Here is a 15,394-nt window from a genome sequence, read left to right on the forward strand (position 1 = left end):
AAGGTTTCATTAATCAAATATATCCAGAAATAAATATTTTAAATGTAAATGAATACAAAAATAAGTAAACATAAAAAAATACTATTTTTATTTCAAAATTATAATAAATAAGGATAATAAATTGACATAAAATTTGGCTTAATATATTTCTCAATCCATAGGCCAACCCAAGTCCATCGTGGGCTAACCCACATGGGTCGCAGACCTAGATGGGTCGGCCCATGGTGGGCTTGGATTGATAAAATTCTAACCTGACCTACTTAAATTATTTAGAGGGATGGGCCAATTCGATGGGCCTAATTTAAATTAACGGCTCTATTGGTTAAGCCTAAGGTGGCGTCATTCCACTTTGCTAGACATCCCGTGGGTTTATGAGAACTGTTGTGCCCAAAGATGTCCACATATTTCCACAATGACATGATATTGTTCACTTTAGACCTAGACCCTCATGGCTTTACTCTTGGATTCTACCCAAAAGGCATCATGCCAATGGAGATATCCTACATCCTTTTAAACCCATGATCTTTACCCTTTTAGGCACCCCGACCAAGGCTATAAATATAGTCTTGGTCCAGAAGCTAAACAACAACAAGCATTCTTGCATCAACACTTGTATGCATCTTAGTTTTCATTTAGCTTCTCATTTTCTGTGCTTACACTGCTGTAAAGAGGCTTCTCTGCCTGAAGGAGAACTTAGTGCTACTCCATTCATTGGATTAACAACCTCCCCGGTTGTAACCAAGTAAATCCTCTGAGCCACTGCTTTTTCAGTTTATTTAATTATCTTATGCAAGTGTTCTTTTAAGTCCGAGAAGGGTTTGTTTTGATTTTGTGCAGGACTATTCAACCCTCCCTTTTAGTTGGCCAACGACCCCAATAAGTGGTATCAGAGCTAGGACACTTCAGGAGAACTAACCGTCAATCGAAGTACCTAATCAATGGTCGGACCGAGCATATACCCACCGAAGTTTGAGGGGGAGTTCGCTAGTTGAAAAAAGCAAATGCATGTATTCTTTAAAACCGACTTTGAATTACTATTAATAATGAAGTTCGGTTTTATAGCACCTGAGGGTAAGGAAGAATACCAGTGGACGAAAAAGGAGCAGGCCGACTACGTGGCAAACGACAAAGTAGAGTTTCATTTGTTGAGCATCCTTCCGTCACAAGAAGTCAACTAGATCGGCACCTACGACTCAGAAAAGGAGTTTTGGAAGAAGTTCCTTGAGCTACACGAAGGGACGTTCGAAGCCAAGCTCGCGAGAAGGGACTTACTTTGCAACCAACTCACCAACCTACGATTTGAAGAAGACGAAATGATTGCACAACTTCACTCGAGGATTAAGGAGCTCATCACCGGACTTTCGAATTTCGGAGAAAAGGTAAGCAATCGAGATTCGCTAAGGTACGCTCTTAATGCATTCCCTAGAAATACAAAATGGGCATCACTAGTAGATGTTGGTGCAACCTTAGGTCAAGGTTGACCTGGTTGACCCGACTCGAGTTGACCTGACTCGAGTTGTATTTTGATGTTTGACGAAAACAGAAGAGTTGTATGTTGATGGAAGATTGTTAGTGCAACCTTGGTCAAAGTTGACCTGGTTGACCCGAGGTGAGTTGACCTGACTCGGAAAAGTCCAAGCAGGGAGCTTGGCACGGGAAAAGTCCAAGTATGGAGACTTGGCACAGAGAAGTCCAAGTATGGAAACTTGGCATGGGAAGTCGGAGAGGGCTCGGTAGCTCGTTCTCCGGACTGAGGTCAGAGAGGGCTCGAGAGCTCGTTCTCTGGACCGGATGGAAGTCGGAGAGGGCTCGGTAGCTCGTTCTCCGGACTGAGGTCAGAGAGGGCTCGGGAGCTCGTTCTCTGGACCGGATGGAAGTCGGAGAGGGATCGGTAGCTCGTTCTCCGAACTGTGGTCAGAGAGGGCTCGGTAGCTCGTTTTCTGGACCGGATGTGAAAGTGAAAGTCCTGGTGAGTGAAGCCAGGCAGTGGGAAAAGTCCTGGTGAGTGAAGCTAGGTGAAAATCCTAGTAAGTGAAGCTAGGTGAAAGTCCTGGTGAGTGAAGCCGGGCAAGGAAAAATCCAGATAGATCAAGGGTGATTGGACATCTGGTGTTGAGAGGGTCAAGTAGGTCAAGGGAGTGACCGGATACTTGACACGAAGAGAAAAGTCCAAGTGAGTCAAAGGGATTGACCGGACACTTGGTGGTGAGTCTTAGCAGGTCAAGGGAGTGACCAGATGCTAAGCATGAGATACCAATAGGTCAAGGTTGACCGGATATTGGTTTGGAAGACGTGGAACTTGGTTTGGGTAAAAACCAAGCTCTGGATCGATCTGCAGACCGATCCAGTGATATGTTTGTGTATCTGATCGGTCTGGTGACCAATCAGATAACAAACAGAAGGCGATCATGGTTCTGTAGGCTTACTGATCGGTCTGGGGACCGATCAGCATGGAGCCTGATCGGTCCCCGGACCGATCGGGACGCTACCACTGAGGTGGGATCGGTCGAGGACCGATCAGATTCCACACAGAGCATGACTCTATGAACCTCCGATCGGTCCGGGACCGATCAGTTGATCGGTCCCCACGACCGATCAGTAGGCACCGATCGGGCTTTGGTGAAGCCTCGATCGGTTCGATCTAGCCGCTGAGTAACAACGGCCAGGTTCTCGCCTTCGCCTTGCGGTTCTTCGCAGCGGGTAATATAAAGAGGTCGAGGGCTACGGGAGAATCTCTTCTTCCTCTCCTTCTTCTAGCTTGCTGCTGATCTGAGCTTTGTTTGAGCTCTCTCCAGTAAGCTTCGTGTGAGCTTCCAGTCGACGGTCAGCTGCTGCTGTTGTCCGAGAAGTTGTTGCTTCACAGGCAGTCGACGAGAAGGCGAGTTAGTGTTTGTACATTGTTCTTGTCTTTCTACTTGTATTTCTTGTACTCCTTCTTGTTGTTGCAAGCTATTGTGGCGAGGTTTCTCCACCCACAAGGAGTATATATTAGCCGGTTCTCCGGGGACTCATCCACCGACGGATTGATAGGCTTCGTCCACCTTACGGACACGCCGAGGAGTAGGAGTATCATCTCCGAACTTCGTTACATCGCTGCGTCTAAGGTTTGATCATCTTCGTTTCGTTTCTATTTAGTTATTTCCGCTGCGCTAACCCTAATCGTAGGAAGAAACGCGAAGATTTGGGGTCGGCTATTCACACCCCCCTCTCTAGCCGTGATCATCGGTCCTAACAAGTGGTATCAGAGCGAGGTTCCTTTTCATCGGATTAACACCCGGGGGAGCACAAGCTAGAGAATGGATCGACTCGGAGAAGACATCACGTTTCCACCATTCTACGAGTGCTGCGACTTCGCGTATTGGAAGGTAAGAATGAGGTATTTTCTTATGACTAACCTTGAAAATTGGAGTTGTGTTCAATTAGGTTTCAAGTCTCCGATGGACAAGAAAGGAGAAATCCTAGAGAAGAAGGAGTGGACCAAGGAGCAAATCCACCAATCAGCCATCAATGATGAGGTAACGAAAATCATTGAATTTTCTTTACCTAATGACATTTTGTGTAGAATAGGTGGTTACAACAACGTCAAGGAGTTGTGGAATAACTTGGCCAAGTTTCATGAGGAGAGCTCCACTTCAAGCCATGAAGAGGAGTCAAGTGAGCCAAGGAGCTCATTTCATGGAGGAATGGATTTAGAAGTTGAGGGCCACTCAACATCTAAAGAAGAAGAGGAGAAGAGTTCTTCTTCAAGTTCGGAGCAAGAAGAAGAAGCGTCTACCTCCGGAAGGGATGAAGAAGAGAGCTCTCATCCACCCTCAAACCTAGGTAACTCAAGCATTTCAATTTCAAATAAATTGCATATATTATGCTTTGAGTGTAGGGAATTTGGACATTACAAGAGTAAGTGTCCAAAGAGGGTTAGGAAGACTCCACCGGCGCCAAAGATCAAGGAAGCCGGAGTCCCGATACGCAAGGGCAAGGAGCACGTGGTGTGCTTCCAAGCGAAGGGGACACTATAGGAGTCAATGTCCGAGGGGGAGGCAATCTCACAAGGACAAGAGATCGAGCACATGTATAGGGGGAGCTAGGGCAAACCCTAAGGTAATCTCTAAGGCACATTCTTGCAATTCTAGTAGGATGCATGCTAGTAGCCTTATTGCTATTGTCAAGAATGATAAGCATGATAACCTTAGGAACCAATACATGAGCTTAGGAGCCAAACATGTTAACCTAGATAAGGATAATACTAGAAATGTCAACCCTAGAATTAACCCATCTAAGGCTAAGGAAAATCTAGGTAGAAATCTCAAATCATCTAGACATATGCCTAGGAATACCTCAAAGAAGAATGATAAATTAAAGTTTGAGGTATTAGAGAAAGAAAATCAAGTCTTGAGGTCAAGACTTGACTCTCTAGAAAAGGCTCTTAAGGATTTGACTGTAGGGTTTAAGGGTCAAAAACCAATGTCCAAGGACAAGAAAGGTTTGGGTCACAAACCTAAGTCCCAAGTGGTCAAGCCCACTTATCATAATGTTCCATTCGATTATGGAACAAAATCTAGGGCTAGGAAGACCATCACCAAGGTCACAAGGGGAGTCACCCCTAGAGTTGATCTTGATGAGTCCCAAATGACCAAGGCTTCAAAGCCTAGGAGGGTCATTAGGAGGGTTGCTAGGGAAGTCATCCCTAGTGAATACTTAGTGAACCCAATGAGCTCCAATAGGTATTGGGTTCCTAGGAGCGTGATTTCATCACGCTAGATGAGTTAGGGTGTGCCAACCTTACTTGAATAGGTAGTTAACCTAATCATGGCAAAAGGTGGCACTTTAGGAATTTTCAAGGTGCAATCAAGCCTTGAAAATGAAAGTGAATATTATTCCTAAGGTGATTAGAATGTGCCAACCACATTTGAGAAATTTTCTAGAATCAATCTAGTTGGCACATAGTGATCTAAAAGTCTTGAGGATATGATTTTAGGTCTATTACACTTAGGAATATAGAAATTATGGCAAAATGGTCAAAATTATCAAAAATGGCAACTAAGGCTAGAATTAGGTATTTTCTATACCTTTATGTGCTATTTGCCATATATTGTTTGCCATATGCCATGTCATGACATCATATTTATTTTATGATCATTTAAAATGTCATGATAATGCTTAGGTTATTTATATGTCATGTTTTATTTAAGTCTCATACTTTATGCCATGACATCATGACATTGACACATGTTATTATGTATGATATCATTTTATGCCATGTCATCATTTCTTGCATTTTTTTTATTAATGAAATTGATTTAAGGTTAAAAACACAATTTGATATGGAGATCAAATTGATGTTTAGAAAATGCATGAGACCTTAGCCTAAGATAACCTAAACCCATATCTCACATCAAAATTAATTTAGATGTGTTTGATACACCTTAGATGTGTGTGAGATATTAGGATGATGAGTTGCGAACAAGGTGCATAGTTCTTGTACCTAGATGAGCCTAATTCTAATTGGGGATCATAGGGAAAGCTTATGTACAAGTCATGTACATTTAGCCCTAAGATTGTGGTCCTAAATTAAAGGGTTTAAAATCATTTCAAAATTGATTTGAAAAACCTTGATGAAACTTTTCTAGTGATAGCATTCATCATTGATCAAATTGATACAAAGTTTTGAAACTTTGAGCTATTTCAAAACTTTTCGAACTTTGTATCAAGATTTGAAAATGGAACTTATCTTCATAGAAAACTATTTTTCCATGATAGTATATGTTATGAGGAATGTATCCTCAAAATTTTACAATTTTCTGTAATTTTCTAGAGGTTTCTGAATTTCGGGAGAAGAAAAATTCAGAAATCAGAAATCAGAGTTGTGGACCGATCAGGAGGATCCCTGATCGGTCCAGGTCTGTGTGGATCGGTCACTGGACCGATCCAGAGGAATCCTGATCGGTCCGGTAACCGATCAGGGCGTGCCAACTTGCTGAATTTCGACTGTTTGTCTGAAATTGCAGCTGTGGAAGTGGTGTTTTGGTTTTCTAAAGGGTTGAAACTCTCCAAGACATTGTTGGTGCAATGGTCAAGGGGGAGTTGACCTTTAGGGGGGAGTTTTTACCTATTAGTCAGGGGAGTTGACTTTTAGGGGGAGTTTTTACTCCTAAACACTTGAGTGATATGGGATTATCACTAAGTTAATTGTTGACCTTAGTATCAAGGGAATTAAGAGTTTCAATGAAAGGTATGAGACTTTCATTAGGAAGAAACTCTTGACCTTGATTCACTCTTTTTGATGTGTGTCAAAAAGGGGGAGAGTGTAGGTTTGGGGAGAATGTTCAAGGAAGAACATTAGAAAACCTAAGTTATGTTATGGTTTTGTCAAACATCAAAAAGGGGGAGATTGTTGGTACAACCTTAGGTCAAGGTTGACCTGGTTGACCCGACTCGAGTTGACCTGACTCGAGTTGTATTTTGATGTTTGACGAAAACAGAAGAGTTGTATGTTGATGGAAGATTGTTAGTGCAACCTTGGTCAAAGTTGACCTGGTTGACCCGAGGTGAGTTGACCTGACTCGGAAAAGTCCAAGCAGGGAGCTTGGCACGGGAAAAGTCCAAGTATGGAGACTTGGCACGGAGAAGTCCAAGTATGGAAACTTGGCATGGGAAGTCGGAGAGGGCTCGGTAGCTCCTTCTCCGGACTGAGGTCAGAGAGGGCTCGAGAGCTCGTTCTCTGGACCGGATGGAAGTCGGAGAGGGCTCGGTAGCTCGTTCTCCGGACTGAGGTCAGAGAGGGCTCGGGAGCTCGTTCTCTGGACCGGATGGAAGTCGGAGAGGGCTCGGTAGCTCGTTCTCTGAACTGTGGTCAGAGAGGGCTCGGTAGCTCGTTTTCTGGACCGGATGTGAAAGTGAAAGTCCTAGTGAGTGAAGCCAGGCAGTGGGAAAAGTCCTGGTGAGTGAAGCCAGGTTGAAAATCCTAGTAAGTGAAGCTAGGTGAAAGTCCTGGTGAGTGAAGCCGGGCAAGAGAAAATCCAGATGGATCAAGGGTGATTGGACATCTGGTGTTGAGAGGGTCAAGTAGGTCAAGGGAGTGACCGGATACTTGACACGAAGAGAAAAGTCCAAGTGAGTCAAAGGGATTGACCGGACACTTGGTGGTGAGTCTTAGCAGGTCAAGGGAGTGACCAGATGCTAAGCATAAGATACCAATAGGTCAAGGTTGACCGGATATTGGTTTGGAAGGCGTGGAACTTGGTTTGGGTAAAAACCAAGCTCTGGATCGGTCTGCAGACCGATCCAGTGATACGTTTGTGTATCTGATCGATCTGGTGACCAATCAGATAACAAACAGAAGGCGATCATGGTTCTGTGGGCTTACTGATCGGTCTGGGGACCGATCAGCATGGAGCCTGATCGGTCCACAGACCGATCAGGGACGCTACCACGAGGTGGGATCGGTCCAGGACCGATCAGATTCCACGCAGTAGGGCAACTCTGGAGTTCCTGATCGGTCGGGACCGATACCCTGATCGGTCCCCACGACCGATCAGTAGGCCCGACCGATCGGTGAAGCCTCGATCGGTTCGGATCTAGCCGCCAGAGTAACAACGGCCAGGTTCTTCGCCTTCGCTGCGGTGTTCTTCGCAGCACGTGTAATATAAAGAGGTCGAGGCTACAGGTGAGAATCTCTCTTCTTCCTCTCCTTCTTCTAGCTTGCTGCTGCTTACGATCCGAGCTTTGTTTGAGCTCTCCCCAGTAAGCTTCGTGTGAGCTTCCAGAGAAGTTGTTGCTTCACAGGCAGTCGACGAGAAGGCGAGTTAGTGTTTGTACATTGTTCTTGTCTTTCTACTTGTATTTCTTGTACTCCTTCTTGTTGTTGCAAGCTATTGTGGCGAGGTTTCTCCACCCACAAGGAGTATATATTAGCCGGTTCTCCGGGGACTCATCCACCGACGGATTGATAGGCTTCGTCCACCTTACGGACACGCCGAGGAGTAGGAGTATCATCTCCGAACCTCGTTACATCGCTGCGTCTAAGGTTTGATCATCTTCGTTTCGTTTCTATTTAGTTATTTCCGCTGCACTAACCCTAATCGTAGGAAGAAACGCGAAGATTTGGGGTCGGCTATTCATACCCCCCTCTCTAGCCGTGATCATCGGTCCTAACAGTAGATGTCTTCTATATCTCTAAGGACTTAGAATATATTACCTTAGAAGAATTTTTTTCAACTTTTGAAGTGCATGAATCAAGATTTTAAGGTACGAAGGAGTCGAAGCACAGTATTGCCTTCAAGGAAACGAGAGATGAATATGAGTCAGAATCCTCTCTCGACGACAAAGAAATGGTAATGATGGTAAGGCGTTTTAAAAAGTTATTTAAATAAAAAAAACTAACCATCCGCAGGGTAGAAAGAAAAGGTCAATCAAATGCTGTCACTGCAATGAAGAAGGGCATGCTAAGGACAACTGCCCTAAGTTAAGGAACAAGGATAAGGACAAACGAAAGAAGTTTGTCCAAATGAACAAGTACAAGACTTTAAAGGTGACGTGGGATGAAACATCGCTTGAATCGGAAGTTGAGGCTTTCTTCGGGCTTGCGCTGATGGCAAGTCATCAAAACAAACACAAAGAAAGCTCTTCCGAAATGAGCATCGAGAGCATCGATGAAGGGGGAGCGACATCGGAAGAAAGCAGCAGTTCAGAGGGAGCCACAGACAACGAGATTGATAAGGTAAGTCAGGTACGATCTCTTCCTCCCGATAAAATATTTAAATTTGTTAAATTATTATCTAAAGATTGTTGCAAATTAGAAAAAAAATTAAAGAATTAAAAGTAATTCTAGTAAACTCTTGTCAATTAGAAGATTTTGATAAATTAAAGTTAAAAAATGATAATTTATAAAAAGAAATAAAAAAACTTAAAAAAAACATACATGCACATACAGTACAAGTATTAGAAAATATAATTTGAACTGGTATTTTAAATATCACAAAGACAAATTAAGAAAATTTCAAAGAAATATGTTCCTAAAAATTCTTAATTAATCTAGTTGGCTGGAACCTATATTAGATTCCAAAGTCTTGTTTAACTTGAACTTTAATTAGACTTAGCGCTTTCAGTGAGAAAATTAAACGTTTTAATTTCCTTATGAGGCTTTGTCTAGAAAGTGATTGTTCCTTCAATAATCAAGAAGGTCTAGTACCTCGCCACAGCCTGGAAGTCAAATATTGAAATAAAATATTTAATTGACTAACTGATAAAGTATTAAAATTGAAATTAGATAATGCTTTGAATAGTTACTCAATTTTTTTTTCAAAAATTCATAAAAAAATTTATGCAAATCTGTTTAACTTAGAAAAAAAAAACATTTTTTTAACTTAAAGGTTTTAAGTTATTTTATAAACTTGTACTTTACCAAAATGTATTTTATATTTTGCATAAAATTTTTTTAAAAACTTGGAAAAAAATTTCCTTAGAATTTTTTTTTTCTTACGTAGAAATGTTTTTTATTTAAAGTTTTTTTTATCAGATTTACTTTACCAAAATTTCTACAACAAATTTTTTAAAAAAATTTGTTTAACTGAGGAAATTATTGATTGTTTCACAAAAAAATTTTACTTAGATTTTTTTTTTTACATTTTTAGTGTTATCAAAATTATTCTCAGTATTTTCAAAATCTTGATAAATTTTTTAAAATTATTTGTAAATCAGAGTTTTATAAAATTTACCCTTAGATTATTTTATTTTTGTACCCGATTTTTTATGTGATCAAAAGAGGAGAAGGGAAGATTAAGTCTAGGGGAAGTAGATTTTTAGATTTTTTAATTTTTGCACTTGAATTGTAAATTTATTGTTTTTATTTTATATTTGTTTACCCTAACATAACTTAGGTTACTCACATCAAAAAGGGGAAGATTGTTGGTACCCCAAAGTTATTTTGATGTATTCAAACAAGTTAAGTTAGGTCCTGTTGTGTTTAACCTTATGTTTAAGTGTGCAGGAGCTTAGGAACATAAGAAGTCGAGCAAAAGAAGCATCTATGAGAAGGGCGGCACGGGAGAGAGCTGACGGGTTCGGTGCGTCTAAGGGACGAAGTGCTGCAGAAGAGTACGTGGGCGGACGAGAAGGAGGTGTGTGGTGTTTCCGAGGGACGAGAAGTCGGAGTGGAAGGTTGCTCGAGAAAGCCAAAAGTTGAGTTCGAGTGAGCCCTATTCAAGATGGTCAAAATCACCCAAGCGAGTGGAGCCGGAGCGGAAGACCCGGACCGAGGCGAGCAGAACCAGAGTAGAGAGCTCGGATCGAAAAAGTCAACCAAATTGACTTTGTGGATCCGGGCACCTAGATCCATTCCGGGCGTCCGGAACTCAAATATTATCATATTCGACGTGAACTTTGACCGACGTGTAGGGGATAGAATTATATCTCACTCCAAGTGCATGGAACCCTTCCAGGTGCCCCAACCAAGACTATTAATACAGCCTTAGTCTAGAAGCTAAACAACAACAAGCATTCTTGCATCAACACTTGTACGCATCTTAGTTTTCATTTAGCTTCTCATTTTCTGTATTTACACTACTGTAAAGAGGCTTCTCCGCCTGAAAGAGAATTTAGTGCTACTCCATTCCTTGGATTAACAACCTCTCTAGTTGTAACCAAGTAAATTCTCTGAGCCTCTATTTTTTCAGTTTATTTAATTGTTTTATGCAAGTGTTCTTTTAAGTACGAGAAGGGTTTGTTTTGATTTTGTGTAGGGCTATTCAACCCCCCCCCTTTCTAGCCGGCCAACGGTCCCAACAGCGTGCACGCGCGCTACCGAAACTCTATATAAAGGGAGGCCCAAGTATCGGCAGAGGTATGTGATATTCACTATTTACGCTAAAGTAGTCTTCTTGTTACTCCGCTTCATTCCTCATTGTCAGTGACTAACTTGAGTGTCGGAGGGTCAACGCTGGGGACCTCTTTCTTGGCTCGACACTGACGTAGTTTTTATTGCAAATCCATGCGGAGTCCATAGAAAAACAATGTAAATACCACATCCATAACTTTTCATCTCTTTAACTTTTGGACATGATCAAATATCATATACGTTTGAACGAGATTGAAATATTCCACGGTATATCGCCTACAATTGCTACTCTCCCAATGTCACATCCCAGCCAGCTTGATTATTTCATGTAAATGATTTATTGAGCATATTTATATGTAGTTCAGGGGTGGCTATGTGTGTCTGTTGTCTCTTTGGACAATTTTAGTGGATTTATAACTTTTGATGGGTAGATAATGCGGTAAAAATAAATTTATTTTTTAAATATACTATTGGAGATGCCCTTAGTAGGCTCCACACATATATGCTTGGTAATCATCAAAACCGTTACACTTGCACCCTGGTGTTTTCCAAATAGCGAACGAATCAATATTGCTACTTGCTAATTGCTAATTGCTAATTGCCTAATAAAGATAGCTACATCTTCGTAAAAATTTCTAATTGCCTAATAAAGATAAAGAAATGTAAAAGAAAATCGATAACCCGCACGAAATAGAAATCCATATAAAAGCTACATTAATTAACTTGCAACTAAAACTACATCTGATCCATGATAATTTTGAATCACCACAATTTCAAAAGCACAAAGGTAAACTATTGCTGCTTCCTGTTCCCCTAATAGTTTACTGACATGATGTTTGAAATGCAGATAAGATGGACCCTAAACCATCTGCCCACCTCCTTCCCCGAACCAGGAAAAATATTATCAACAGCTGTTCGCCAACGGTCGACACGTGGACTCCAATCGAATCTAATGATCTTTCTGTTGGAACGGCAGCTTAGTTTGAATGAAAGGTTCCTGGATTAAAGAACGGGGATCGAATCTGAGACAAAGCATGTGGGAAGCACGCAGGGTGAGGAAGGGTGACGGATCATGATCCGTCATCCTCGAACTCCGGTTTTTGAGGGCAAAGGATAGGGAAGCGGGCATCGAGTAACAGTGCTGCAACAGTGGGGAGGAATATTCCTCGAGCAGCTCGTTGTGGCACTGACAATCACGTAAACAAAAACCAAATGATTACTGAAAAGGAGCTCGGAAAGAGAGGCGACCTGCTTCATGCATGCATCAGCATCCCACTGAAACTGCGTGCCTGAGAGATGCTGCTGTATTTTTCAAACTTATCCTGCAATTTCATCACCACGACCTCACCAAATCATGTTCAAATGATGTTGGTACAGAACCAGATAACGCCAACTGAAATAACTCTGGTGTGGGCATCAGCATTATATCCGACGACATGGTCCATAGCTACCAGCTGACAGTCAACTATTCAGTTTCAATGCGGAGCGAGCAAATGTAGTTCATGTTAAAAAGTAATTTTTATGAAGAGTTGCAATTGGCTTTGCTTTGTTTGAGAATCTAGCTTTGATGCACAAGCATAGGATCGTGCAATTAAGGATCCAAACTGAACACTAATGCTATCGATCGCCTCTTAATTTCACCTAGAATTGTCCATCATTGCATTAAATTAAGAAAACAAGATTTACCACATTCTCTGCATGTAAATTTCCCCCTTTGCTTCGTCTTTCTGGTGAAACTTCACAGCCGGCTTCTGTATCCCACCGGTAGGCCCGGCCGAGTTGAGATTCACCTCACACAGCGGCGGTCTCTTCCTCAGCTTCGCCGCCGACGACTGTGTGTTCACCATGTAGTTGGGGGAGCTCGACGAGCTGGAGCAGTACTTCCTAGGAGTAGCCGCGGCGTTGCTGTACCGTGGCGTACTGTGCGTTGTGGCCGGAAGCCGGCACCTCTCGCCGGTCGTCCACCACTCGTTCTCCGACAAGTGGAGACGGCTGGGAATCGAGATCCGAGCCGGAACATGAGATGGAAGTGGCGAAGTGAACGAATGGCGGTCAGCAACATCATCCTCTGCCGCAAAGAGATTGTTCCGGCAGCAAGATCTTAGCATTGGACTCCACGTGTCGACCTCGACGTTCTTTGGGCTTCTGGAGAACACGGCACCGTCGATGCCTGCCGAGAGCCGCCGGTTTCGAATGTCGATATCGAGCCTCTCCTGTAACGAAGGCAACCATTTGCTAAAGTCCTGAATAACTAAGCAGAATTAGGATTGACGACGTACCAAGGATCTCCTATGGCGGATCTCCGGTAGAAAACTTCTGACGTCGGAGATGAAATTCCGGGATCTTTGAGCTCGGACGGTGGCCTGAGCTCGGATCAGAGCTCGCATGCCATGGAGAATGGCTGCGGCTTGCTTGCGAACAAGATACCCTCTGACTAAAGCTTGCAGTTTGACCAGTGCTTTGAGAGCTCTGAGTGCTTTTCTTGCCTTCAAAGAATGCGAATTGAAGGCTTCAGAATCGAGCAATCACAGTTGATTGAATAGGCAGCAATGAATTCGATTCAGGAAATATATTCACTTTGATAAAGAGCTATTAAAAGCTCTGTTTTTTTTTAGCAAAGAACAAGTAGTAGGAGACAAAAACAGAAATCAAGAGATCGTAGATTTGAAATACTGTGCGAGAATTTTTCACAAGTAATCCTTCTAAATATGACTTTTTTTAGAGAGAGAATATGTAAATAAAGGAAATTTTTACGGGAGTGAGATTATGCAATGAGAAGATTCACTACCAAGTAGCCCCTGAAAGCTGTTTGAATCCGTAAAGCCGCCGACTCGTAGGAGCCGACCAGCGCAGCTCTGTTTTCGGGGAGACGCACCGCAACAGAAGATGCGGCGGCAACTGCAATCGCGTGCTTGCTCTGCTCTTTCTTGCTTTCGGCGTAGAAGCACTTGAACCACGCCGCCTCGATGGCAGCCGCCGAGGCGCCCAGCGTCGCGTCGCCGGAGTCCAGCGACGACTTGCGAAAGCTCCACCTTTTCCTTTCCACTCTCGCCTCGCCGCGATCGTAGCTGGAGAAGTCCTTGGCCTCCTTCTTCTCCTTACTCCCACTCCAGAGGTTGCCAAACCACCGCGCCGCCCGGCCCATTTCCCAGCCGCCGGAAATCAATCACGATCCTGAGGAAAGAAAAGAAGAGCCACGTTGATGTTATAAAGACAGAAGATAAAAGTAATCATCACGATCAAGAATAAATTCAAATCTTGAGAAAAACTAAACCTCAAATAATTAACCCCTACCTCTCTTTCAAGTGGTAAAACTCAAAAGAGAGAAGATAAAAGTAATGCAAAGATCAAAAGCAAGCATCTGCAAAGTTTAAAGAACGGCATTAGAAGACAAAGAACTTCACTTTGCATTCCCCCACCACCCTTCCACTTGATCGAATTCTGTCAGATCCGAGGTAAAACGCGCATATCTCCATTACAAAGACCAAAAAAAAACACAATATATTTTTGAATCAATTCGGAGCTGAAAACTAAATGCTCGGATTCCTACGTTTGTATGAGCTCCAGATGTCTCTGCGAAGCGACAGAGGCGAGATCAAAGAAAACCTCGCAGTTCTAAACGCTCGCGTCGCGTCTTCCTCCCAATTTTATAACGAGAAATCTATCCGTTTGAAATATTTAGACGCCGACAGTCTCGATAATTTCCCTCTCGCTGCATTTATTTGCCCTCAATCATCCGCACGGCATGTGCCGTGGCTACCGCTCACATTCAAGGAGTTGCTCTGAGTGCGTGGAGAACGTACCAAAATGAAGAGCGGGAAAAGGGAGGCGCAGCCTCCTCTGCTCTGCTAAGGACTCCGATGCCTATCAAACTAGAGAAAGGAAAACAGAGAACGCTTCCTCTTTTCTCGCAGCAACGCCGTCGTCGCCGCCGCTCTGTTTGAAATAGAGTGGTTTTGGCGGCGGAGAATCCGGAGAGAAGAAGAGGAAGGATTTTTCTAAAAGGAAAAAAAAACGCAAATTTGATTACGGTTTCGTGATGTAATCGATCCTAAATGCCAAGGAAGCGGATCCTTCGGGTTAACTTCGCCGGATTCTTCTCCAATCAATCAGTAAAAAATTCCTTGGGTCAAAACTCATTTATGAGGGAAATTGTTTGGCAAGTGGCAACGTGTTCTTCTTTCTCGGCCTGCGCGTCAAATCAGCTGGTTTAATAACAACGAAAGTTTGGATACAAAATTGCGGGTGATCTGTATACTAATTAATGAATTAAGAGAATGATAATAATAAAAAAGATGTATTGAAAAATTAATTTTCATAATCGAATAATATGGACACGGACGGATATTTTAAAAATTAATTTTTTGAGTGAATAAAATTTTAATGTCTAAGATTAGTAAGGAAGGATTAATCCGGTATAATAGAAAGAAAGAATGGGCTTACCTACAAGTTAGGCTTATGGATGTGAATATATAAACACTAACTCAAATATATGCTTGAACGTCAATTTATATGAAACCATTTAAGGAATTATGAGAAATTGATCTGGCAAAATTAATTAAT

General features: G+C 42.5%; 1 protein-coding gene across 1 annotated transcript; it reads right to left on the minus strand.

The window, feature by feature from the left end:
* Window positions 1-12,336: 12,336 nt before the first annotated feature.
* LOC121989380 (protein IQ-domain 26-like) lies at window positions 12,337-14,524 on the minus strand. Its single transcript, XM_042543392.1, has 4 exons — window positions 14,382-14,524; window positions 13,620-14,005; window positions 13,111-13,317; window positions 12,337-13,044 (listed from the first exon to the last, which is right to left on the minus strand). Exons 2-4 carry the CDS (start codon window positions 13,974-13,976, stop codon window positions 12,514-12,516), a joined length of 1,095 nt encoding a protein of 364 aa, XP_042399326.1. The 5' UTR covers window positions 13,977-14,005; window positions 14,382-14,524; the 3' UTR covers window positions 12,337-12,513.
* Window positions 14,525-15,394: the final 870 nt, after the last annotated feature.

The sequence above is a fragment of the Zingiber officinale genome, chromosome 6B, assembly GCF_018446385.1.
Source record: "Zingiber officinale cultivar Zhangliang chromosome 6B, Zo_v1.1, whole genome shotgun sequence".
Lineage (NCBI taxonomy): Eukaryota > Viridiplantae > Streptophyta > Magnoliopsida > Zingiberales > Zingiberaceae > Zingiber > Zingiber officinale.